General features: G+C 41.1%; 1 protein-coding gene across 2 annotated transcripts; it reads right to left on the reverse strand.

Annotated features, from left to right (window-relative positions):
• Positions 1-827: 827 nt before the first annotated feature.
• On the reverse strand, positions 828-20,046 carry zgc:158689 (uncharacterized protein LOC791177 homolog). Of its 2 annotated transcripts, none has more exons than XM_050047835.1 (15): positions 19,444-20,046; positions 16,464-16,605; positions 16,242-16,317; positions 16,059-16,145; positions 15,410-15,471; positions 13,828-13,899; positions 13,402-13,539; positions 12,743-12,895; positions 12,346-12,522; positions 10,238-10,883; positions 8,432-8,663; positions 7,791-7,853; positions 7,151-7,319; positions 6,983-7,023; positions 828-5,512 (listed from the first exon to the last, which is right to left on the reverse strand). In XM_050047835.1, the coding sequence occupies exons 2-15, from the start codon at positions 16,509-16,511 to the stop codon at positions 5,440-5,442; spliced, it is 2,037 nt and encodes a 678-aa protein (XP_049903792.1). In that variant the 5' UTR covers positions 16,512-16,605; positions 19,444-20,046; the 3' UTR covers positions 828-5,439. The 2 variants fall into 2 exon arrangements, with proteins under 2 accessions (XP_049903792.1, XP_049903793.1); XM_050047836.1 differs by having other exon boundaries at positions 8,432-8,633; positions 19,444-20,045.
• Between the last annotated feature and the right edge of the window lie 3,949 nt (positions 20,047-23,995).

The raw sequence follows: 23,995 nt of genomic DNA on the forward strand, positions 1-23,995 counted from the left end.
GTCTTAGTTCTTTTTATACACCTTTTAGAGTAAACCTTAACATTACATCAACTTCAGTTTTCAGTAAGTCTACATGAGAGACTCAGACAAACCTGGTGTTAAGATTTCTGATTTTCCACAGCAGCTCGTGAGAGTTTTGAAACTAAGCTTCAACACAACCCTGATCTTTCAGAAGAGGATTAACTCAACAAAGCTGGAATCAGATTAACACCATGTAAATATGAATTCCTTGTTACGTACCAGCATTATTCTGCTTGCATGAGTAAGAACGGTAGTGGAACAGAATGTGGAGCAGTACTGCATGGGGACCCAGCTGCTACAGTTACAATATGAGACAGGAGTATTCAGTAAGATGTATTTTAAAAGGACAGTTTAGATCTTTTGAAGTGGGGTTGTATGGGGTACTTATCCATAGTCAATGTATTACATTCAGTAAAGTCAGTCGGCACTCCTCCAGTTTGGAGAAGCAGGCTGGAGTCCGACATGGAAGCTAAGCAATGTACTGCTGTGGAGGGGTCAGCAGTGAAACAAATGCTAGCCACCTGAAAAAGTCAATATCAGTTTAAGGGTGCGCTATATTTAGAATATTTTCACTTCTTTATCTTGCCGTCAGATAGCGATTTCTACAGGGAACTGAAGCTGTAATATCGCTCTCTTTCAAGCCAGACTCCATTGAGAACAACATTGGGTTGATGCTGAACAACTTCGTGTTTTTCTTTTCCAATTTGATCATTTCTGATCCATTCATGAATTTATTAATATGTTTGTGTGTCAAAATGTCCTAAGGTTTAGTTCTAGTACATCCTCTCCTCAATGATTTTGGATAAGTATCTTTGTCCTTTTACTTTTTCTTTTTAAAATAATATTTTCAAATGCACAAATGGAAATCTGACACATTTTTGGAACTGCTCCTGCACATAAAAACAAATCTTTACCAAAAAATAAATAAAGGGTTTAGTTTAAATTCAACAAAGTCACACAATAACACAGATTAACTAATTGAGTGAGGCAGCTGTAGGTCAGCAACTCCAGTGTTCAGCTACCAAAATTATGTTTTTGTCAGTGGAGTCTGGTGGCTTTGAAGAGATGGGGAACCGAAGCTGTAATGGGCTTCCCCGTCAGAACAGGTTGTCTGACAGCAAGGTAAAACGGTGAAAATAGTCTCAATATAGTGTCCACTTATAGTGATATTGATTTTTACTTAGCTTCTGTGTCAGCACTCCTGACACTTTTCCAAACTGGGGGCATGTTGACAGACATCAACATGGAGTATAGGTAAGTACCCCATAAAAAGCCTCTTCAAAAAATCTGAACTATCCCTTTAATATCTGTGTTTGCCTTGGTGTCACTCCATTGACAGACTCATAAACATACAGAGCAAAAGTGGACAAAGATTTCCTTCAAAGAAATTTTATTTCACAACACGTCAATATTCAGTGTGTCAGGTGAAGAATGTCTTACTCAGCAGTATTCATCATCACAATAAAATATCTTCTGCAGTCGGCGGGATTTCATGTAGATGCAAACAGTCTGTTTACGTTGCTTCATATTTTTCACAGAAACGAGGAACTGTGTAAAACTGGTGTGCAATGTTAAAACGATATTTCACTCTGGAAGAAGAGTTTTGGACTTTGCACAAGTTTCTGGTTTAATTAACGTCGTTTTGCAGAACATGCCTTCATCTGCCACCTTTTAGACATCTATACATTTACTTCCTGTATACACATAACATTTCGGAGACTGGCTGTATATGTGTTCATTCATTTTGCCATAAATTTCATGTTACATGTTTATAATTTTAATAAACTCCTCATGTACACACTAAAGATATATTTATATGTTGTACATATACTACATTATTCCCCTGTATCAATTCTTACACTCTAATTTTTGCATTTCTCATTCATGCATTGTATTCTTCACCGTATCACTTGCCCCAAACACAATTCATGTTTTACTCTATTTTATAAATCCCTGACACAGGCCACTACAATAACCACATGCTGCTGTGACTCAAAATTTAAGTTAATTTTTATCAGTATTCTCAGTTAAAAACATTCAGATTAATATGTCATTCTGTATTATTACTGTGTTATTGAGAATCAGTGAGAAAACTTTGAATATCATGACTGACATGTTCAGGGAGGTTTATGTTTCCGCAGCCTCTACAAAGTCAAAACGTTCCCCCAAAGTGAAATATCATAACAAAAAGAAGTCAAATAAAAGCCATACAATCACACATGTTTTACACTATTTACAAGCATGAATAAGCATTAGCTCTATCATATTACTGTCACCTTTATTAATGATGCCATACTATTTAAAGTCATATATAATGCTGTTAGAAATGATTTACTACAACCCTTGAGGCCGATATCTTGAATCTTCAAGGTGCTAATAGATTACAGGAACTCAAGGCAGTTACAACAGGAACACAAACCATCTCAGTTCGCACAAAGTTTCACCTTTAAACCACAGTTTTCTAGAGGCGACTACAGAATATTACTTTGGATATCTCTAGTTTACCATAAACACTTGCTAAGACGCTGGTCAACTTCCCATATGCTTTCTTCATCACTTTCATAGATACATTTCCCCGTTTAAACTCGATCGTATCATCTGTCTCGGCTTTCACATCTCTTGAGGATTCAGCTCAGTCTGATTGGTAAACGTACAGCTACGATCGACTAGCCTAGATGTTGTCTAGCTTTAGATGTGGGACTGAAAAGGAATCAAGAAGACATCAAATCCAAAGACTAAGCACCCAATTCTTACCACTTTGAACCCTCCACGACATGCTACTTTCTAAAATAAACACTTTCTGTAAAAACATCGTCCAAACGTTCAACTATTAACTGTCACACTTTGTGTCTGTGGAGCTCGTACGCTTTTCTGTTTCTGTGTTTCGGAGGAATTACTCTGTGTTAAATAAGAACTTAATTGATCGGTTATTTGAATAATCAAATTTAAAGTTCCAGTGTGTAGGATTTAGAGGCCTCTTTTGGCAGAAATGGTACATAATATTCATAACTCTGATTTTATTGATTTATAATCACCCGGAACTAAGAATTTTTTGTTTTCCTAGAATGAGCCCTTTTTATCTTCTGTACATATAGAGCCTGTTGTCTTTATTGTTTCTTGCCCCTTTTTACACAGCCTAGCCAAGGCAGGAACATTACACCGTTATTTAGCCTCACCGTTCTCCATAGAAGGCACGATTGCAGAACGGGGGGAGGGGTTGTCTCACCTTTAAGCCATTAGCTGAAGTAATAACAGCGCTGAATCAAGTCAAATCGTTTATGTGAAAGAGACAGCTGGCAGGACAGGACCATGGACGGGATGGGTGTGACATTTTGACAACTTTTTATATGTACAACCCACCACCTGGTTACTTAAACAGCATCTAGCAGCAATTAGCAGCTAACTCAAAGAAGAACAACAACAAATTGGGGAAACATTAAGGTCCGAAAGCTTCTAACCCTCTGAGCAGAGGATGAGATCAGCTGCCATATAGCGGGACAGTAACATGTTATGCTATTGTCGTTGTTTGTAAAGCCCTGCCAGTACATATGTTATGTCACACTAGAAGCTGACGCTGTCATGTTACACGTCATGCCCGTCACACCTTGTTTGCTTCCAGGATGCCTACATGCTGTCTAGAATCACACACTGGGGCATCATGATGGCGAAGTTATTTGGTTCTGTGTAAATAAGCAAAGTCGGTTGAGAATAAGGTCTATAGAGTGCTGTGGGGATGACGTTTTTGTAGCCAACGTGGAAGTTAACGTCGCCCTGGTTCTCTTGTCATAAATCCGATGGAATTTTTCCATTGGATTATTGCAGAAAATAAACTCTGTGGGAAACACAAGTTTATGATTCTCACACAACTTCAACCGTCATAAATGAACACCACTTTTATTTTTAGAGCTAAATGCTATCACCAGAGGTAAGTAGCTAACATTAGGCTGACAAACTACACAACTATTGCATGACTTCATCGTCACCACCACAATTAGGCCGTAAAGCCGTGTTTGGCGTGATGACGTTCTGTAGTCTCATTAGCCACTTGTAAGCTTTTTTAAAGACACATAATAGCATTGAAATGCATGAGTGGAGCATTTACTAACGTATTTTATGTTGTAGAACAAATCAAGTAAGTCTCTTAAGCTTTAAGCACAGACCTTATTTCAGGCATCTAACCAAAAACCCATTCAGGAACCCACTGACTTTGAGACGAGGGAACCAGAAGTGCGACAATGCGATTTCAATTCTGGGTTTTAGGGCTCATTTCCGCACCACTGTAGCGCAATCTCTATGTAAAAAGAGCTTCTGACTCTAGATGGGCCTATTCACGTTTCCACGTCATCCACTGTAGTTCTCCTACACGCTCAGCACACAGGAGAAGTTTCCACTAAATCCTACACACGTGATCCTTAATATAGAATTTGTTTCATGATACATGTTGAGTCCAGGTAAAGAGTTAACTTAATCCAAAAATCTACATTCATAACATGTTAATATGTAACTTTACAGCAGCAGTGTGAAGTGTTAACTGGTACAAACATGGGATATAACTGACAGGGACTTTAACACTCGAACAGCATTTCCCATGTTCAGTAAATTTAAGGTGAAAATGACACAAAAATAAGTCACTGTGCCAATTTCTTCCTCCACCAAACAACCACCTTTTAAAATAGACAAGACACTTTGAATAAATTTAAAAGTTCACCTTCACTGAAACCAAGAAACAATCTGGCAGCTTTCCTAAAAAATATAATATGGTAATAGCACTTTTAGAGTAGGAGCCTGTCCTCTTTCCGTAACACTTCATTACAGTGAAAGTTCACAACCTGTTATTAGGAGCCAGTCCCTAGATCAGCCCGACAAAGAAAACTTTTCTGAATATGGCACAAAAAAAACCCTACATTAAAGGTTATGTTGAGGAATATAAATTGCACTGTAAAACAGTAAGAGATATAAGAGGCATCTTTCATAGGCCAGGAAAACCTGCAAATGTTAGTTACTCTGGACGACACATTATGTCCATTTCAAACACTAAGCTAAGTACAGCCAAACCTCTTACTTCTGTTTTATTATAACTAGCCTAGAATTTATTTCAATGTCTCGTTTCACTCAGAATTTTCAGATATTATAGCATCTTGTCTTGTTTCTACTTTTTTCCCTACCTAACTATCTCAAAACTGTCTGGACTGTAATCATATTTAAAACAACTCAGCCTTTACGCGTGAACCTTTTACACTTTGATTTAAAAAGTTCTACACCTGCACACAAAACACAATCTGTATTTGATTAATTTGCGAACATCCAAAGTAAAGAATCAACTGTGAACCAATGAGCTGTTTCCAGGATTCAACCTGAGGTCTGATGGACTGACAAACCACAGAGAACAGGACTGCTGCTGCTGTGGGAATGAAACTCTTACTCAATGATGGGAGCGGAGCGATCGTTGGTGACAGTTTTTCTGAGTCGAATGTGGGCAAATGGATTAGTCCTGAAAGGAGGAAACAATATCAATGAGAGGTACGACAATCACACGTAGACTGGTGATTAAAGGGGTTCTGTAGCAAGGTGATTCTCAAATGGAGGTATGGCGGGGACACTCAATTTACATTGCCCGGGGGCCACTCAGTTAGTGGCCCCACACATGAAAGTAGGGACTTTCTAGGATTTAAGGACATCTGGGGTTTAGCCCAGACATCTGTCAGGGGACGGGGGTTCTCTCTTGGCACCTTTTTTGATTACAAGCTCCATTTTGATGCTTTTTAATGCACTCTGGCACCTTAAACTGCTTTCACACTGCTGTGCTATAACTCGCAGCCTCCAGTCACTTCAATGTGGGGAAGGCGGCAGCGGGGAAGCAGTTTCAAACATGGCAGTCAGGGAATGAAGCAGTTGCTGGCAACGTAAACGTGCACAGAGTATGCGCCGAGCAGATAAATAAAAAACTGGGCCTGTTATAACATTTCCATCAAACTTCAGATGAATGGTAAATTGTCCAAATATATTTAGAGATCTTTGGTAATTTTAGTGATTTCTGTTGTCTTGCTACATGATGCTGTTAATCTACATGGTGCCAAGATAGCTTGCACTTCCAGCGTTCATCAAAGGAACTGCTCGTCATCACAGCCCTGGACTGTACTAGCAGCAGCTGCTTTTAGGAATGCTGGACAACACTCTTGCAGGTAGGCGGTAGCCAAGCGGCAGTGTAAACGCAGCTTAATGTATGTTAAAAGTACCAAAAAAAACCCCCAGTGTGAATCAATTTTTCCCCCTTTGAATTGGAAAATTGTTTGGGGGGGCACCTGGCACCCTATTAGGGGCCAGATTTGGCCCACAGGTCGTAAATTGAGTATCAATAGTATACGAATTACCCTAGGGGTACTTTGGTGTACTTCAGTGGGCACATGAGATTATTTGTAATGTTAATTTTAAAAAATCATTCATGCATGGTTCACAAAATAATCATACCATTCTAAGTTCCATTAAAAATGTAAATGTAAGTTCAATGAACCACATGTTATATTCAGTATTCCCATTTTCAGTTCAGTCTTTAACTACCATAAACTGTCAACTGCTGCAAAAAATGCCATCACATTCATATTTGTTGACTGTTTAGCTACCTAAGATCTTTTAAACAAGTCAGAGAGCTTCTAGCTGAAAAAATATTTCAAAAAAAATTCTGATGGCAAAAACGGCATCAAACGGCACATGTTTATTGGTCTGACTGGTTGTAGGTCTATCTTATTGCAACCAGAGGCATTTTGTTTTGTGGCGTTAAAGGCCCCTTGGAAAACGAATGACAACAAACGGGGGTTTACGACTAACTTGCATTTGTTATTTGGTCTGGCAATGTCAGGCTACCCAAAGCTCAATGTTATGAGTAAATTGACTGTGACATATAAATTGGTGGAATGTCCCTTTAATGACACACACAGAGCACCTTTGAATTGCTAAAAGTTACCTGGTTGGAGAGGGTGGAGGAGAGACCAACTCTGAGGTGATCTGTAATGGAAATAAGAGATAAATCATCATTATTATGAAGCATCCGTATCTCCTCCATTAACAGTGAGGCTCAGTTAGGAGAACACATTGACCTTTGACCTCCTCCATATGGTTTCATGTTTCTGACCTTGTTGCTGTCGGCCATGCTGTATGGGCGCGGGCGGAAGGTGCTGACCCTCTGTGGAGGAAGGGAGCGCTCCTCCTCTGACTCGGGGGTGAGCGCTGGGAGACCTGGAGACACCAGCTTGTCGAGCTGGCCTGTACTGGTGCTGTTCGCCTTAGATAAGAAGAGCGAGCTACAGGGAAGGTCACAGACAGAGAGGAAAGCATATACAAGGAAAGAGACAGAGGAAACATGATGAGAGTCGAGAGACATTGGTTTTGAGTTAATTCATCAACAAATCTGTTGGTGTTGGAAGTGAACATGTTGGGGAAAGGGCGGTGGAAAGACTGAGAGGGCAAACCATAAGTATCAGTCTGCAGTTTCTTAGCTCTTTCTCTGAGTCTGGCATGAAATATGTTTTTAATAAGAATACAGAAGGAAAAAGTGAAGATTGTTTAATAGTTTCAACATGAAAATGACCCCATGAAGTTTTCTGTGAATCAACTGAAGTTATAACTTCCTACTTTTCAAAGTGTTGCTGATACACTGAGTCATAAAACATCTAAAGGGAATTAAAGGAAGCACTTCTGTCATTAAGAGTGTCAAAGGTCATCAACAACATTGAAAACTGACAGATTTGAGTGTTTGTTCTTCTCTGACTCACCTCTCGAGGTGATCCATCTTACTGTGTGTGGACTGAGTGTAGGAGAAAGGGAACCAGCCTTTCCTGTGAGGGAAAATTGTACTATATGTGACCACTGGTTAACAATAAAACAAGAACAAGTGCAAGTCAGTCTGTGCGTGATGAAGAAATCTCTCGTCTTGTGAATATAAATTTAACTTGGTGCCAAAGAGAGGTGTGAACACAACATACAGTATCAAAAGTCCTCTTAAGTAAGAAAGAAAAATACTGTACTTACAGTAAGCTAGAAAAAAGTAGTGTTAAGGGGAAGTGGTGTCCCTGATGTGGTTTGGTTATTGTAACATACAGCCTCATCTTATGGCATTGAGACATTTCAGAGTCTTCTAATTTTGTTTATTACAAGGCCCTGTCAAAGTTATAGAGCGCTGCAGGGATGACGTTTACTTGTAGGCCAGCCCAGAAGTTAACATCCCCCTGGTTCCCTTGTCAAAAAGCCAATGGAGAGTCTCTTCAGCTTGTGTTAACCACAGACTTTATTTCAAGAATCTAACCAAAGCCCACTCAAAAACCCACTGATGGAACCGGATGTGGGTTTTAGGAGTCTTTAATGCAGCAGATCATTGAGTGGTTTTCTATGTCAGTGTGTGATTTGTAAAACCTACCGTCCAGTTCGTTCATTCTGACCGTAGTGCCACCCATCTCTGGGCTCGGAGATGAGCAGGGTGATGCTGTCACCAGGTTGGAAGTGCAGTAAGCAAGCCCCACTCCCTACACCGCTGCCCTCGGATGCTCCAGGAGAGTGAGCAAACATGGCTTCCACCCGGGTAGGTCCAGATAAAGGCAGCATCCTGGGGAGACTGGAGCCTAGGTAGAGGAAAGGGTTGTAATCAAACCCTGTTTGAGATACTGTTAATGGTCGTCATTTTTATGCAATAGAAAAGTGATATATATTCCAGGTATAGAGTGTTTCATTGCTATTCTGTTGCTAGGGTAACAGCTTTGGTCCCTGTTTACTTCCTGTCAGCTACTGCATCAACAGACATCCCAACAAGATATACAAAGGATGTTTATGGGCACATTCACACCAGGATAGTCCAGGGGACTCCATTCGATTGGGCGGGGAATGCCGGAAAATTTCAAACGCTTGTTTGGTTCGGTTCACTTTCACACTGCACTTTTTAAAGCGGACCAAACCGCCTGGACAGCGTCACACAGTTACAACAGCTGCGTCGTTTGGGGGCAGTATTGCCCGAAACAACCACTGACTGGGAAGAAAAAATGCATGAGGAAGAAGAAAACCCGGCTCATCGATTGGCCAGGACCGAAAACGGAAATCCATCCCCTTCAGCCAACTTGGTCACCACAAAAACGATGGAGCAACACCAAGTCTTGGGGTTTCTGTTTTTTCTTTTTTTTACCTCTACTCCTCCAGTTTCACACCGTTGGCTTTGTTTTCTTTCTACCCAAAATGCACTGTGCTCTACGTCACTTCCTCTCTTTGGTTCACTTCCTCTCTTTGGTTCGCTGGATAGTCTGTTTGCATTTCCCACTGTAAGCGAACCGCACCATGGTTCACTTGTAAGTGAACCGAGACCCCCAATTTTCAAGCGGACCAGGGTGCACTTGTTTGGTCCGCACCAGAGTTCGAATGAGCGTTCACACCACTCCAAACGAACCGAACTATCTGTGGAAGCGTACCAAATAGCACCAGTGTGAATGCGTCCTATGATGTTAGATTTGAAATGGTCTATATAGTAGTTTACATTTTTAATGTCGGAGTCCGCCAGTTCCACCATGTCGGATTCAAACTGTCAGCTCATACACAAGAGATTTAAAAATGATGAATGCATGCAATCCATCTCTACTATGATTTATCTCACTGATATCAGCCTGGCTGTATGATGTTCACTCTCTCACAGCTGTATGTATTTTAATACTGCAAACACAACTTTTACCTCAGCTGCTGCTTCACATTAAAAGCATTTATAGTCAGGAAGTCATGGAGTTTGTTTGGCTGCACTATAACACCAGGCCATGGGTAATGTTAGCTAACTAGTGGAGTCCAGAAGGTGGCCAGTTGCCATTATGTTTCCGCATGTTAACACGGCTTACCAGCTGTCTGTCTGCAAAGCCAACAGAACATAAAATAACAGGCAAGACATTTACATCACTAAACATTTCAATTTTCCCACCTGTAAATAAATTGCACTTTAAAATGTGGTGCTAAAGTTCCCTGAGTCAATGGAGCGTCAGAATAAAAGGAAAGACCTCTTATATTTCATGTAATTTTGTGTTTTTTTCCCCCTTAAAATTAACCAATAAGTAACTGGTTAATAGGTGCTGGGCTATTGACAGCAAAATTAACCAACACTGACATCCCTACTCCAAATCAATGTGGACTAAAATTTATAAAAAGAAAATGGTGAAGGAGACACTCAAACATACGGAGGAGACTTATCACATCTTACCCTGAAAGCCGCCCAGCCTCATTTCACTGACAGGTCTCCGCGGCAGTGGAAGCGTTGCAGTTGTACACATGTCAGCGGTCTTCAGCAGCCAGGGGTTATGTGACGGTGATGAAGTATTGCTTCCTCCTGGTCCCACCTGTTGGTGCAGTAGCTGCACAGGAGTCATGGCCCTGGAGAGAGGAGCACTGTGGGGCAGTGGAGGACTGTGAGGAGCACTGTGGGGGATGGGGAGGGTCATGCCATGCAAGGTGCTGCCAGGTGGGGAGACCTGGCTGACTGACATCACCGTGGAGGGGATGAGACTCGGGGAGAGGTTGGATGTGTTGGCAGCCAAGAGGAGAGCGGTTTGCTGGGCCGAGCCGCTGGACGTGGTGGGGGTGGATGTAGCGGGGCTGGCGCTGCTGCTGGCGCTGCTGTCAGGGAGGGGGCTGGCAGATGCACTGAGGGGCGTGCTGGTGTGCTGAGGAGACGCTCCTCGTGAGGAACCTCCAGCACCTCCTCCACCAGAGAGGGAGCGGAAAGTGTGGGGGGAGCCCTGAGGAGGACAGGTTTCACTCTGGGAGGAGGAGGAGGGGAGCGAGCGCTGCTGCTGGGAGCGACTGGAGTCTCCATTCAACAGAGGAGGGACTTCTTGCACTGAGAGTCTCTGAAAAACCAAAGACAGGTACTGTTAACTACCAGGAATTAGAAGTAGTTGTGAGAATTTGAGTCCGCTGACTTAGACTAGAGCCAGACTTACAAATCTGGTGACTTTAGACTCGACTTGGCAAATCAAAAAGGACTTTGTCACCTTGCATTTCACTTTAAGACCAATGACTTGTGACTTCACTGGGAATTAGAGAAATACTTTGCTGATTTTCACCATTGTATCATAATCATGTGAGTAGTACATGTACATGAACTGTGGTAAACTTCCCTCCATCTTACCAGCACCCAGATCTCTCTACTCAGTTGCCACCCAAGATTTTCACAGGCTCTAAGGCTGTTGCTCAAACTGGAGATTGTACTTCCTCATTTCTATATACCCACCGCCACCACGTACACACAGATTATAGAAGTAGATCAAGAACGGAGGAGATGCTGCCACTCTGTCTCTCTCAAACACAGACCAAACTCAAATCAAACGGTAAAACTAAGCAGTGCTGATGAAATATAAACCTAGATTATGTGACTGTATCACTTATTTCTTGTGTAAAATGTTTTCAGAAACATATTTTGGTGCACTGTTTGGAAGTAATACAGGAATTTATGAACAGGAAGTGGGCGCCACACTGTTTCCTTTATTGTAAAAACGGAATTTCAAAAGTATTTTTTATATTTTTCTACTACACAGACAACACAGCTTAATGACAAGGCCATCTTTCATGGAGTGAAACCCTTCTTGTAAAGCTTTTGATTCGGAGGGAATAACTTGGAAGTTCTAAAACTGTGTGTAAACTACAGACAACAGATGATATCTCAGATCACATAGGGACTTGTAGACTTAGCTTGAACTTGAACTTGAGATAGTTTGTATCTTTTAATTCACACTGTGTTCAGTTGCAGCTTTAAAAAAAAAATTGGCAAGGATTTCTATTCTTCTATTTGCGGGTTTTCAAGCCCACCATAGTCTTTTTTCTTCAGTGCCACAGAAATTAAGATTAAAGGGATAGTGCACCCAAAAATGAAAATTCAGCCATTATCTACTCACCCATATGCCGAGGGAGGCTCTGGTGAAGTTTTAGAGTCCTCACAACACTTTCGGAGATCTGAGGGGGGAGTGGGTAGCAGCACAACTGCACACCGAATGGCTGACGGCGACCCAGATTAAAACGTCCAAGAATACAGAATTGAAGCCATAAAATATCTCCATACTGCTCGTCCGTAGTGATCCAAGTGTCGGGGCTTCAGGACACTTGAATCACTACGGACAAGCAGTATGGAGATATTTTATGGCTTCAATTCTGTGTTCTTGGATGTTTTAATCTGGGTCGCCACTTCACCAGAGCCTCCCTCGGCATATGGGTGAGTAGATAATGGCTGAATTTTCATTTTTGGGTGCACTATCCCTTTAAGTCCAGTGAGAAAACATCAAACATCTGACACAGTATAAACAAAACTGATCTGACCTGTTCTGGCTGAGCAGAGCCGATCTTGGTGTGGCGGAGGACCTCGGCTATCCCAGCAGCCCCTGAGCCTTGAGGCGCGGTGTGACGCAGCAGATTCAGAGCACGCTCCGGGAGTTTTGTGGGCTGAGAACATGACTGCTGCCAAGATGACAGTTTCTGTGACAGAAGCTCTCTCACCTGGATTATGTTCAAAAGCACAACAAGAGAAAACCACAATACTGTTAACAAATAATTGTAGACAAATGACAAGACCAAAACTGTTTTTAGCAATGTCACTCAAACAGGAGTACATAGTGAATTTGTGAGGGACTGTTTTCAGGTGTGGATGAATACATCTGGATTCCATAAAGCTGAAACGTTACTTTGCTGAATACATAAGTAAATGTGAGCAGATCACCTTGGAGTGGTAGTTGATGAGCAGCTTGGTGACACAACACTGTCTGTCCACCAGGAAGCAATATCGCCTCCTTTCCTCTGTGAGCGCAGACTTGTAACCTGCGGCAACCAGCGTGTCAAGTTCTCCTTGGCGACGACTCATCAACTCCACAAACTGAAGAAAAGTCAAAGATTTCACTGCAAACCTGAACAACCTTAAACATGCACACTCAGTCCAGCTGCACACTCACATTCACACATGTAGTACCTAAACAACAGAGTGACCTTTAACGCATGCTGTATGAAGAGAAGAATGTGTGACATCATTTCCTGCCTGTTGCACAATGAGTACAAAAATCTTTCTTCCATCAGCCCTGGTGACCTTTTCCTCCAACCTAACCCTCCTAAACCCTTTCACCCTGTTATATCATTCATATTTCTTCCAGTAAAGACTTGAACGCTAAGTTGCTTTTTTCCTGGAGAATCAGCTGAGGCAGATTGTCCTTTAATCTTATTCACACTGGCCTATTTCTTACACAAACACTCACACAACACTGTTATTTAATCTGCCGTAATTCTGAGTGAGCAACTTTAGCATTTTACATGTTTGTGGATTCTACTTAAAAGTTCTGTACTGTGGTTTTTTCCCACTGCACATGTAAAACTTTGGACTTCACCTACCTGCATCTCTCTGTCTCCATATTTGTTTGGGTGACGACTGCCTTGGCTCTTCCTGCGCAGTTTCTTCAGCTGGGACTGGCAGCGCTCGATAGACTCAGATTTAGACCTCCGCTCACTCTGATACTTCTTCAGGGTGGCCTGAGATGGAAGTGGAAAAAAATCAGATGCTCTAAGATATAAGTGTGGAGTCCAATTTATTTATTTATTTTTTAGCCATTAGTCATACCATCATCAAACATAAAATTTACACAATTATTTTTATTTTACCACAGTTTATTCTTTTCTTACCATTGTTTAAATTAGCTAAGTGCTACACAGATAAACCTGTCTCACATTGCCTTGCCGTCAAAATTAAACTTAACATTTTAACTAAGCAACTGTGCTTTTCTCACAACTGATCACACATGAATGGAGGTTTTAACTTACTGTGAGGTATTTAATATCCAGTTCCAGCTTCTGCTCCAACTGGGCGAGCAGCTCAGAGTGAAACAGCTTTAACTGTTAAAGAAAAGATCCATATGCAACATGTTAAACAAACAGCACGTCCACATGAGACGCCTCTGTAAAACTCATCAAAAAAAGAGCCTTGTACTACTACAGGCTGCCAAAATATTTTCTTTATAAACTTGACAAATTGTACTGTTTCTGGCCGACTTAAAGGGACAGTCCACCCGATTCTTTCTCTTACCTATATTACAATTATCAGCCTAGATTGTTTTGATGTGAGTTGTCGAGCGTTGGAGATATAAGTAATTATCGAGGCAATTAGGTGCTCTGCTGTTTAAGATCCTGTGGACCGTTCTATGTTAGATATGACACACTCAATTCTCAACTGGCAGCCATTGCTGCTGAAAGAACTGAGATCTCCCTACAGCAGTGATTCCCAACTGGTCCAGCCACGGGGTCCAGTTTTCTCTTTAGTCATTAGTTCAAGGTCCACACAATTTGTCATTCTTGCGTTTGGCCATGTCTTCGAGCTAGTTTGCTGTCTCTGTCAAGTAGCTGTGTGTTAGTCACTCACTCTAAAGCAGGAAACGGCACCTCAAGAATGCAGCTCTGTGCTGCAACTTCACTGTTTTTCAAAATAGAGAATGCTTTTTACAACTTGACACGTTTGCAAGTCACTTGCGATCCATTCAAAATGGACCTGTAACGCACTTATCAAGTCAAGTCAAGCCAAGAGAACTTTATTTTCCTGTTAGGGAACTTCATTTGTGTGCGTGTGTGTGTGTGTGGGGGGGGTTACTGTTCAGACGTTTCTTTTGGAACGCTACCCTACTGGAGATATTGGCTGTAGAGATGTGTGCCTTCACTTAAATATAATGGAACTAGATGACACTCCACTTATGAGGCTCAAAGTGCCAAAAAATACATTTGAAAAACTCAACAGCAGTGTCTCTTTCCAGAAATCATGACCCAGTTACTCAAGATAATCCACAGACCTTGTTGTGAGCAGTTTCATGTAGGAACTATTTTCTTTCTATGAACTACACCTGCCAATTATGTCACTGCACAGAGGGAAGCGTGCATCTGCTGCTAACTCACCTAGCACCACTGAGCTAGCTAATGTTACAGCTCAGCCAAGGACGCCATTAATGTTTATATCTCATGCTATCATGAGCACAAGCCCCTCGTCCATGAGTAGATGCATACTTCCGTCTGTGTGGTGATACGAATTCCTAGTTCCTATTGAAGCTGCTCACAACAAGGTCTGTAGATTATCTTGAGTAACCGGGTCATGATGGGGGTTTTTTTGGGCACTGTGAGCACCACAAGCTGAGTGACATCTAGTTCCATTATATTGGAGAGAAGGCAGACATCTCTACGGCTGATATCTCCAACACTCAGCAGCTCACACCAAAAACAATTTAGACTGATAAATAGCACTACAGGTAAGAAGAATAATATGAATTTTGGTTTTTGGAGTGAACTGTCCCTTTAAAAATTATATGATGTTTAAAATGGTTCGATAACATGAAGTAATTAATGCAGACCAGCGGAGTCTTACCACGTCTTCCAGCTGCACCTGAATCTGTCTGTGGACCTCGGCCATCTGAAACAGTGTGTCTCCTGTGAGCAGCAGGAAAGAACAGGACAGTGAAGGCAACTATATTTGTATGACTGGTATTATATATGATTTGGAGCTGCTTTTATTAGTTAGAATGGATCTTTCACATGTGCAGGAAATCTTACATCTGAGCTCTAATAATAAAAGTTCACAACATCAACATACACGCAGGACAACACATCAGTAAAATGTCATAAAGCTGTTTTCACTCAGTTTCTCATTTACAAAGTGGCGGTCAGCTGTGAGTCCCTCCCTCGGTCACACAGCACTGTAGTATGTGGTGGCTGGCATCTCGCCCTCCGACTCTCCTGCCTGCCTCCCCCGCTGTTTTCAGCATTACAATGAGATCATGTGGTGTTGTTAATCTCCCAACAATGACCCTACTCTCTCCCTGTCCCTCTGTTCTCTCCCTCTCTCTCTACATTTCCTCATTCCCTCTTGTCTTCATCTCCTCCCTCACCAACACACGCAGCACAGACTGCTTTCTCTCCAGCTGTCACGTCGACTCTCTTAACTTTATTAGGTCCATCACTAATTTATTTTAATGCCCCCCCCAGCACCGTCTTTCCTCTACCAGCCGCCCACTCACCCAGCTCTTTGGAGCCTTGGCTGTCACTCGCCAGCTCTCCAAGCTTCACCAGAGCATCAAAGTACCCTTTGGCAGCCACGGTCACTCCTGAAGAAGAGAGTTCATTTTAGTGGAAAACTGAAAAGTATCCTGTTCCGTTATTCAGACAAAGACAGCATCTGAATGATCCTGTGTTTGACTAACCTGTCAGGGCTTTCTCATAGTGTTTCCCCATGGTCACAAAGTTCTTCAGACTGGGGTTGAACTGGTCCAGAATCCCCTGGTGGCAACACAAATAACAAGGAAAGGCAAATTATGGCTCTCATATGGTATTATTTCACTGCACAGTTTACTGTGTGTGACAGTGTATGTGACAAACATGGTTTTTAGTGATTCAAACTGGAGGGCGGAGAAGGCGAGACATACCTTGTAGACATTTTCTGTCATCTTGTTGACCTCTTCTGTTCGAGACATTTTTGCTCTCTTGGTTATTTGCTGCCGCTATGTACGTCTGTATTGATTATTTCTGTTGCTCAGGGCCCTAGGCTTTACAGCAGACAGCAATCCCCTAAAAAAGAAGAAACAGTACACTGTAGTTAGTGATGATCTCTCATGAAAACTCTCTCTGTGCACCAAATCTGCAAAAAAATCAAGGTGTTTTACAGTCACATCCTCAGAGGAATTTGTATTTATCTGCTATTGAGCTGAAACAATTAGTTGATCATTAAATAAATTAATCAATTACGATTTCAATCAATTAAAGTCTCCCATCGTATTAATTTTAATGTAATGTGAACCAATAATGTCAACACTGATGCCACCTTTATTTATCTGTAAAATGACTGGACTCATAGGCCTATTGAACCTATGCTTATACTTAACTTGTATATGTATTTTCAACACAATAATGTACGTTTTAATGATTATATATTGTTTTTCTTTTTTTTAATTTTAGGATGCCTCATAACATCAGGCAAAGAGACTGTTGATGAAAGCAAACCTTTCAGCTAACTCAGGTGAATTTACACTTGTTTAAATGTTGATTAATGTACATTGTCCTTTTCATATAAAATAAAATAAAAATAAAAATAAAAATAAAAATAAATTAAATTAAATTAAATTAAATTAAATTAAATTAAATTAAAATAAAATAAAATAAAATAATTCAATTAAATTAAATTCTGATATTCAAAGATANTAAATTAAATTAAATTAAATTAAATTAAATTAAATTAAATTAAATTAAATTAAATTAAATTAAAATAAAATAAAATAATTCAATTCAATTAAATTCTGATATTCAAAGATACCAAAAATTCACTGTTTGGGAATAATTACAACAGTGACTGAGATACAACCTATATAGCTTGCGTAATAAAAGCACCTGATAAAGCAAACACAAAAAACATATTAGGTCACATCTATCAAATTTTAAAAGAAGAAGCTCAAAGTCAGGAAATTAAAGCACTCACCAGCTGGGAGAAGGAATTATGGGAAGTTATATCTCCAGACAAGTTCATTAATTTGTCAGAACTGATACTAAATTTGGGTTTTGGACAGATTGCTGAATAAAACAAACACTTCAAAGACACCATCACGGCCTAAATGAATCGATTAATCCTGAAAACTTCACAACGATGAGTGTCAGATTTTTGTAATGTAGCATGTGTACAGAGAACCTCCAAAAGCAACTGTACTGTTAAATACTTGGAGGTTTATCATCACTGACTGGGAGCTTCTACCTTGTTTTAAGGGAGTGCCTATAACATTTCACTGCCCAAATTCTTTTAACTCTTCATATTTACTAAACAAGAATATGAACTTGACTATTTAGTGCCTCCACTTTCTCTGTGAAGGACTGAAAGTGTGACATTTAAATCATCCAGAGGACTTTTAAGACCATCGAACCACAGCACCTCAGCCAGCTATGAGGATGTCACACCGTCTTGTCTGAGACCAGCACTGTTATTTTCCCACGGATCTCACTCTGGGTCTCAGCTGCCAGTTTCTGCATTATCGCTCCGCAACATTACAGCAACCCAAATATTTCTCCAAGATTTGTGTGCCAGACGAGTTATACCATTACAGATAAGAACAATGGGCTCCTCCAGGCTGAGTCACAGGTGTCAGAGCACTGAATAAACACGCGACAACCATGTTTCCTCGGCAGAGAGGACGATCAAGGGGGGGACTGCTCCGGGGTCAAAGGATTTCCAGTCTGGATTTAATGGCAAAATGCTCATTTGGTTTTCCCTGTGCAGCCCTCCTTTGTTATCACAGCAAGATTACAGAGCAAACGTTGACCCAGATCAACTAATGGTATATGACACAAAGAAAACATTTCCAGACTCTTGCTCATTAAGGCCACCCTGGTGTAGGCTGTAATTTTTCAGGAGAGCCAGAGCAGGCTGCAGGATGAAACAGAAAAGTGGGAGCTTTGTGCAAACTGCCTTTTTTTTAGGACTTTGTCACTTTGCACAATCTTTAAAAACACTAGAGCTACATTAAAAGTGTGTTTTCCAGCTTAGTGTGGTTTAAATCTAAGAAATAAAGTGTTGTTCGTTCCAGGATGCAACAGGAACAGTCTGCAGGTGGTTGGGAAACTGGTACAGAAGGTGCATTCATGTGGTTTGGCCTCTTTAAATGTCTTCTAATGGTGTGGAGGCAAACATAGCAGTTAAACACCATTAATGTCACTTAAGGCTGCAAGGAGAATTGTCGCTCACTTGTTTGAGTATTTTTTAAGCCCAAATACCAAAAAAAATCCGAACATTTATGCAGATTTTCTGTTTTATATGACAATAAACTGAATATTTTTGGTTATTAAAATGATGATCGGGGGAAAAAAAGTTGAGTGCAGAGGAAATTATGATGGTACTGCTTCTATTTTCTGACATTTTATAGCTGCAGCTCTGATGTCACTTCAAAATTTAGACTCTTAAAACACTGCAAACAAATTTGTGTTTAAAGGATTCATGCAAGACTTGAAAATTATCATAGTTTTAAAGCTATCTTGTCTTATGGTGAAATGCTGCCAGATATTAATGCATCTACCTCTTGCATTTCACTAAATATCAATTAATGGTTGCCACACTGCAGCTAAAACAAAACTCCAGTGCTAAATGAGGCTTTTCTTCCACATCATCTCATCTTACTGACAATCAAAGTGTTTTAAACTACTGAGACAAATGCACCACAACAGAAATAAAACATCCAAACTGTGCTGTACATGTAAAGCTGCATAAATAATCTGGATAGTTACACAGTGGATGTTTCTCCTGTGTGAAAAAAGCACCCTGCCATTTGCCCACAGCTCCCTAACAGCTACCTGTTGCTCTCTCAGCTCCACTTCCATTTGTAAAACAGTAACATAATTCAGCAACTTGACAAAAAAAAAGTTACATACCTTTTCTGATCTCATTGTGGGAAACGATAAAAGCTTCCTGCGCGTCTTTGAGTGTTAAATGAACAGTACAACACCCCCTCTTTTCTTCCCATTAGGCTACTTTCCCTCTCCGTTAGTTAGTGGGGGGTTGTTTCATCCAGCAGAGCACTAAATCTCAGCTCCCCTCCACCCCTTTTTCACATGGCCCTCTCCCCCCTCTCTGCCTCACACACACACATACACCGACACACACACTTTCCCCCTGTCCTCTGCCTCTCTCTACTCCCAGGAATCGGGGTCAGATATTTGGTGCCGTTCAGTACCTCTCCTCATTACTGAGCCGATTATCAACATGCCTTCACGCCCGCAATAACCGGCCAGAAAAACCAGCACCGACAAAACCCCCCGCCCAGTACAACCAGCTCCCTGCCGTTGGAAGCCCCAGTCAGCCTCCCATTCTGTGTCCGCCTCTCTCCCTGTCACTCGGGCAGAATAACAATGAGCCAACGGGACCTCGGCTGAATAGGAGCAGGAGGAGAATAATGACTTGAACTTTTTAAGCCAAAGACAGAGCAGCACATGCAGGCCTATCACTGGCCTACATACACCCCGGACCATCGCATAGTCCTGCTCCACATTCTCACAAGAGGGGGAACAGAGGAAGAGGAGGAGGAGGAGGAGGAGGTGCATGGCCCTTCATTTACTGCAATAAACTACAGAGAAGTTTAAAGGCAAAAGAATAAAGGAGCTGCAGAGGAGATGTTAAAGCGGTGATAAAAGTCTTTCAAAGAGTTTAGAATCAGTGGAAATTAATTAAGTACTTTTATTTAAGTACTGTACTTAAAGGGACAGTTCACCCAAAAATCAAAAACAAATATTTTTCCTCTTACCTGTAGTGCTGTTTATCAGTCTAGACTGTTTTGGTGTGAGTTACTGAGTGTTGGAGATAACAGCTGTAGAGATGTCTGCCTTCACTCCAACATAATAAAACTAGATGGCACTCCTCAACGTGCCAAAATATACATTTGAAAAACTCAACAGCAATGTCTCTTTCCAGAAATCATGACCTGGTTACTCAAGATAATCCACAGACCTTGTTGTGAGCAGTTTCATGTAGGAACTATTTTCTTTCTACCAAACTACACCTGCCAACTGTATCTCTGCACAGAAGGATGCGTGCATCTACTCATGGACAAGAGGTTCATGCATGTGACAGTGTGAGGTGTCCTCCTCGGCTGAGCTGTACCGTCAGCTAGCTCAGTGATGCTAGGTGAGTTAGCAGTAGATGCACGCTTCATTCTGCACAGTGATACAGTTGGCAGGTGTAGTTTCGTAGAAAGAAAATAGTTCCTATGTGAAACTGCTCACAAGGTCTGTGGAGTAACCGGGTCATGATTTCTGGAAAGAGACATTGCTGTTGAGTTTTTAAATTTATGTTTTTGGCGCTTTGAGCACCACAAGCTGAGTGCCATCTAGTTCCATTACATTGGAGAGAAGGCAGACATCTCTACAGCCGATATCTCCAATACTCAACAACTCACACCAAAACTATCTAGACTGATATGAATATGTATTTTCGATTTTGTGGTGAACTGTCACTTTAAGGTGGCCAGATAGAGTACAATTTTAGAGTAAGGAAAATGTTTTGCAGCCTGTAATAGTGCAAGTTTTATTTTCTTTGATGAGTTGTGCCGAGGTGTTTCACATGGATGTTGTTGTGTCAGTATACTTTGTTTCAAACGCTGGATGTTTTCATCAACAGTTAAAATTGTTTCAGCTAAAAAATCGGAGCAGAAGCAAAAGCTGGATACTAAATATCTCACACTAACAGGAAATATGTTTTTGATTTTGGGGTGAACTGTCCCTTTAAGTAGAATTTTGAGGTACTTTACTTGAGCATTTTCATTTTATATTACTTAACACTTCACCACATTTCAGAGGCAAACATTGTAGTTTTTACTTATGGTTGCAACATGTTGGTCTGTTTAATTTTCCACAAACCCTACAGTGGACCTCAGGTTTGTTTTGAAGAGGACTTGCATTTTATATAGATATTTATACAGATATAACCATGTATCACCCATGTAATGAGCCCTTCGCAGGATGGAACAAGCACAGTACTCCAAAGGCATCCAAAGAGCACCTGTAGCCTAATCCTCTGTCTTTACTAACTGTAACTGTCAGATAGTTGTTGCAGAGGAAATATTTACACCTACAGTGTTGTGGAGTGGTCTCAAGACACTCAACAATCATAACTGTACATTTAGTAAATATATAGGGGCCATAAAGCAAGAACGGTGGACATCACTTGCAGTAAATTCAGTCACCTGACTGAAGGAGTTTGTGTTGCAGTTGCAGGTTTTGTCCAGGTGGTGGCAACAGTGTAGCATCACTTCCTGCAGCACTTCCCCTGCATGAGACCAAACAGCAGACTGTAGAGTCACAGTGCTATACAACAGTACAACTGCATCTTTAAAGGCACAGCTCACCACTCCCCCCCCCCCCCCCCCGTCACTGTCACTTTAATACCAGAACAGGCAGGTAGGAACAAAACACACCTTCATGAAACATATGTTTTCACATATTCATAATGTTGACAGTTTCACCACAGCTACCATATAAAGTTTGCTCTACTCAGTCATCAGGACCTCACCTCATCACTGCAGCTCGTTACCTCTCCACAAATCAAACCCAAACTTTAAAAAAAGACCAGATCAAAGTGTCTTAACTCAGCAGCAGGTTGCCCAGGACCATCTCTCCGTCCAACAGACGAGACTTCACCTCTTCCCATCATCAGAGCAGCCTCCAGTTTATCAGCCGTGGCAGACGAGTGAGCTCTGTGGGGTTCTGGGTCACTTGGTTCAGAGTTGAGGGGAACATTGGAGCGTCTGTGGTCTCGTGTCCTTGGACCTGAGCCGCAAAGCTGTTTGTGTCGGCTCGCTTCCTCCGGGGCCTAATTCACACGCACTAAGGAGATTGACAGACAGAAGAACCCGGCTCACACTGACCTATTAAAACAATAAAGATGACTCATCTCGTGAATCTATCTATGTCTTTACTTGGGCTGGGTCCAAATGTGTCACAGACATTTAGTGTCTCAGATAAATGTCCTGCCCAGGAGACAGAGACAGGTGTTGAGAAGGGATAAAGCTCTCTGGAAGGTATAAATCAGTCCAAGCATACCTGAAAAAATATCTTAACTTTGCATGTACAGATAACTTAAAATACGTACTTTCTTTTGGAGTAGCACTGACAAGGTAAATTCATGTTGAAGCCATTGTCCCTTACTGATTTCCCTCATTAAACCTAAATGAAAAATGAGAAGATGTGGGTGAGTTTAAGATGGATTTTAACACTGTCAGGGAACTGAGAGCTGGTTTAATTGCTTAGATGTTCTACTTAAGTAAAAGAAGCAACACTTCAGTGTAAAAATACTCTGTTACAAGTAAAAGTCCTGCATTCAAATTTACATATAAGTAAAATTACAAAAGCGGTGGCATCAAAATATACTTAAAGTACAAAAAGTAAAAGCACACATCATGCTGAACGTCCCATTTCACAATGATGTCTCTTGTCCTGAGACCCTTTGTCCTCACATGAGGTCATCACATTTTGGGTTTCCTGCCCCTTATACTTCATTCTGCTTAACTTAGACCTGTTGTACTCGTTTGTGGACATTTTTATGCTCAGTCTGCAGCTGATCAACAAAACCTGATCAAATTTTATCTCTATAGTTTGATATGGCAAACAAATGTGATCAATTTTAGTAATAGTAACAAGCTAAAATGCTGTTAACTAGGAAGTGCTCATCTGAGGACATTGGGACTACATTATCATCTCCTTTTAGGACACTGGGACCTAATTATTAAGTTATCCCAGCATTTCACACAGGCCGGTTATAGATAGATAGAATAAACACATAATACAAATTCGCAAAATGTAAAAAATTTTAAAAAATTATTAAACAGAGAAATACACTGTACACCTTTTATCAGTGACGGAACTAAGACTGGCTTAATTGCCTTGTTATCTCATGGTAAAACACATTTCATTCAAACTAGACCGAAACAAAATAAAACTCACCCTAGCCGTCTTGGTTACTCTTGTTAGTCCTCTAATTAGTTAGTCCACTGTCCTAACAGTTATCGACTCCAGTTTGGTCGAAAACAATCTTTAATTCGCTGAGTTAGATGTAACAAACATGCTGGTGGCACCTGCTGTGCACTGACAGTGAGAGGAGCGCCTGTGTATGTGACGTTATTGAAAATCATACTGTCGGGATTTCTGAATACCCTGGTATACCGTACTGTCACACTGCCTAAGGCTAGCACATGATGTCCTCCTCGGCTGAGCTGTAACATTAGTTATCTCAGTGGTGCTAGGTGAGCTGGCAGTAGATGCACGCTTCCTTCTGAAAGAAAATAGTTCCGACATGAAACTGCTCACAACAAGGTCTGTGGATTATCTTGATTAACTGGGTCATGATTTCTGGAAAGTGACATTGCTGTTGAACTTTTCAAATGTATTTTTTGGCACTTTGAGCACCACAAGCTGAGTGCCATCTAGTTCCATT

This window comes from Epinephelus moara, chromosome 6, assembly GCF_006386435.1.
Source record: "Epinephelus moara isolate mb chromosome 6, YSFRI_EMoa_1.0, whole genome shotgun sequence".
NCBI lineage: Eukaryota > Metazoa > Chordata > Actinopteri > Perciformes > Serranidae > Epinephelus > Epinephelus moara.

Bases quoted from the DNA above. Each gene is read 5' to 3' on its own strand.
- zgc:158689 (XM_050047835.1), bottom strand. From the start codon at position 16,511: ATGTCTCGAACAGAAGAGGTCAACAAGATGACAGAAAATGTCTACAAG. The intron at 13,900-15,409 runs GTAAGACTCCGC...TTTCTTTAACAG, and splicing joins AGGTGCAGCTGGAAGACGTG to TTAAAGCTGTTTCACTCTGA. The intron at 12,896-13,401 runs GTAGGTGAAGTC...ACTTTTCTTCAG, and splicing joins ATGGAGACAGAGAGATGCAG to TTTGTGGAGTTGATGAGTCG.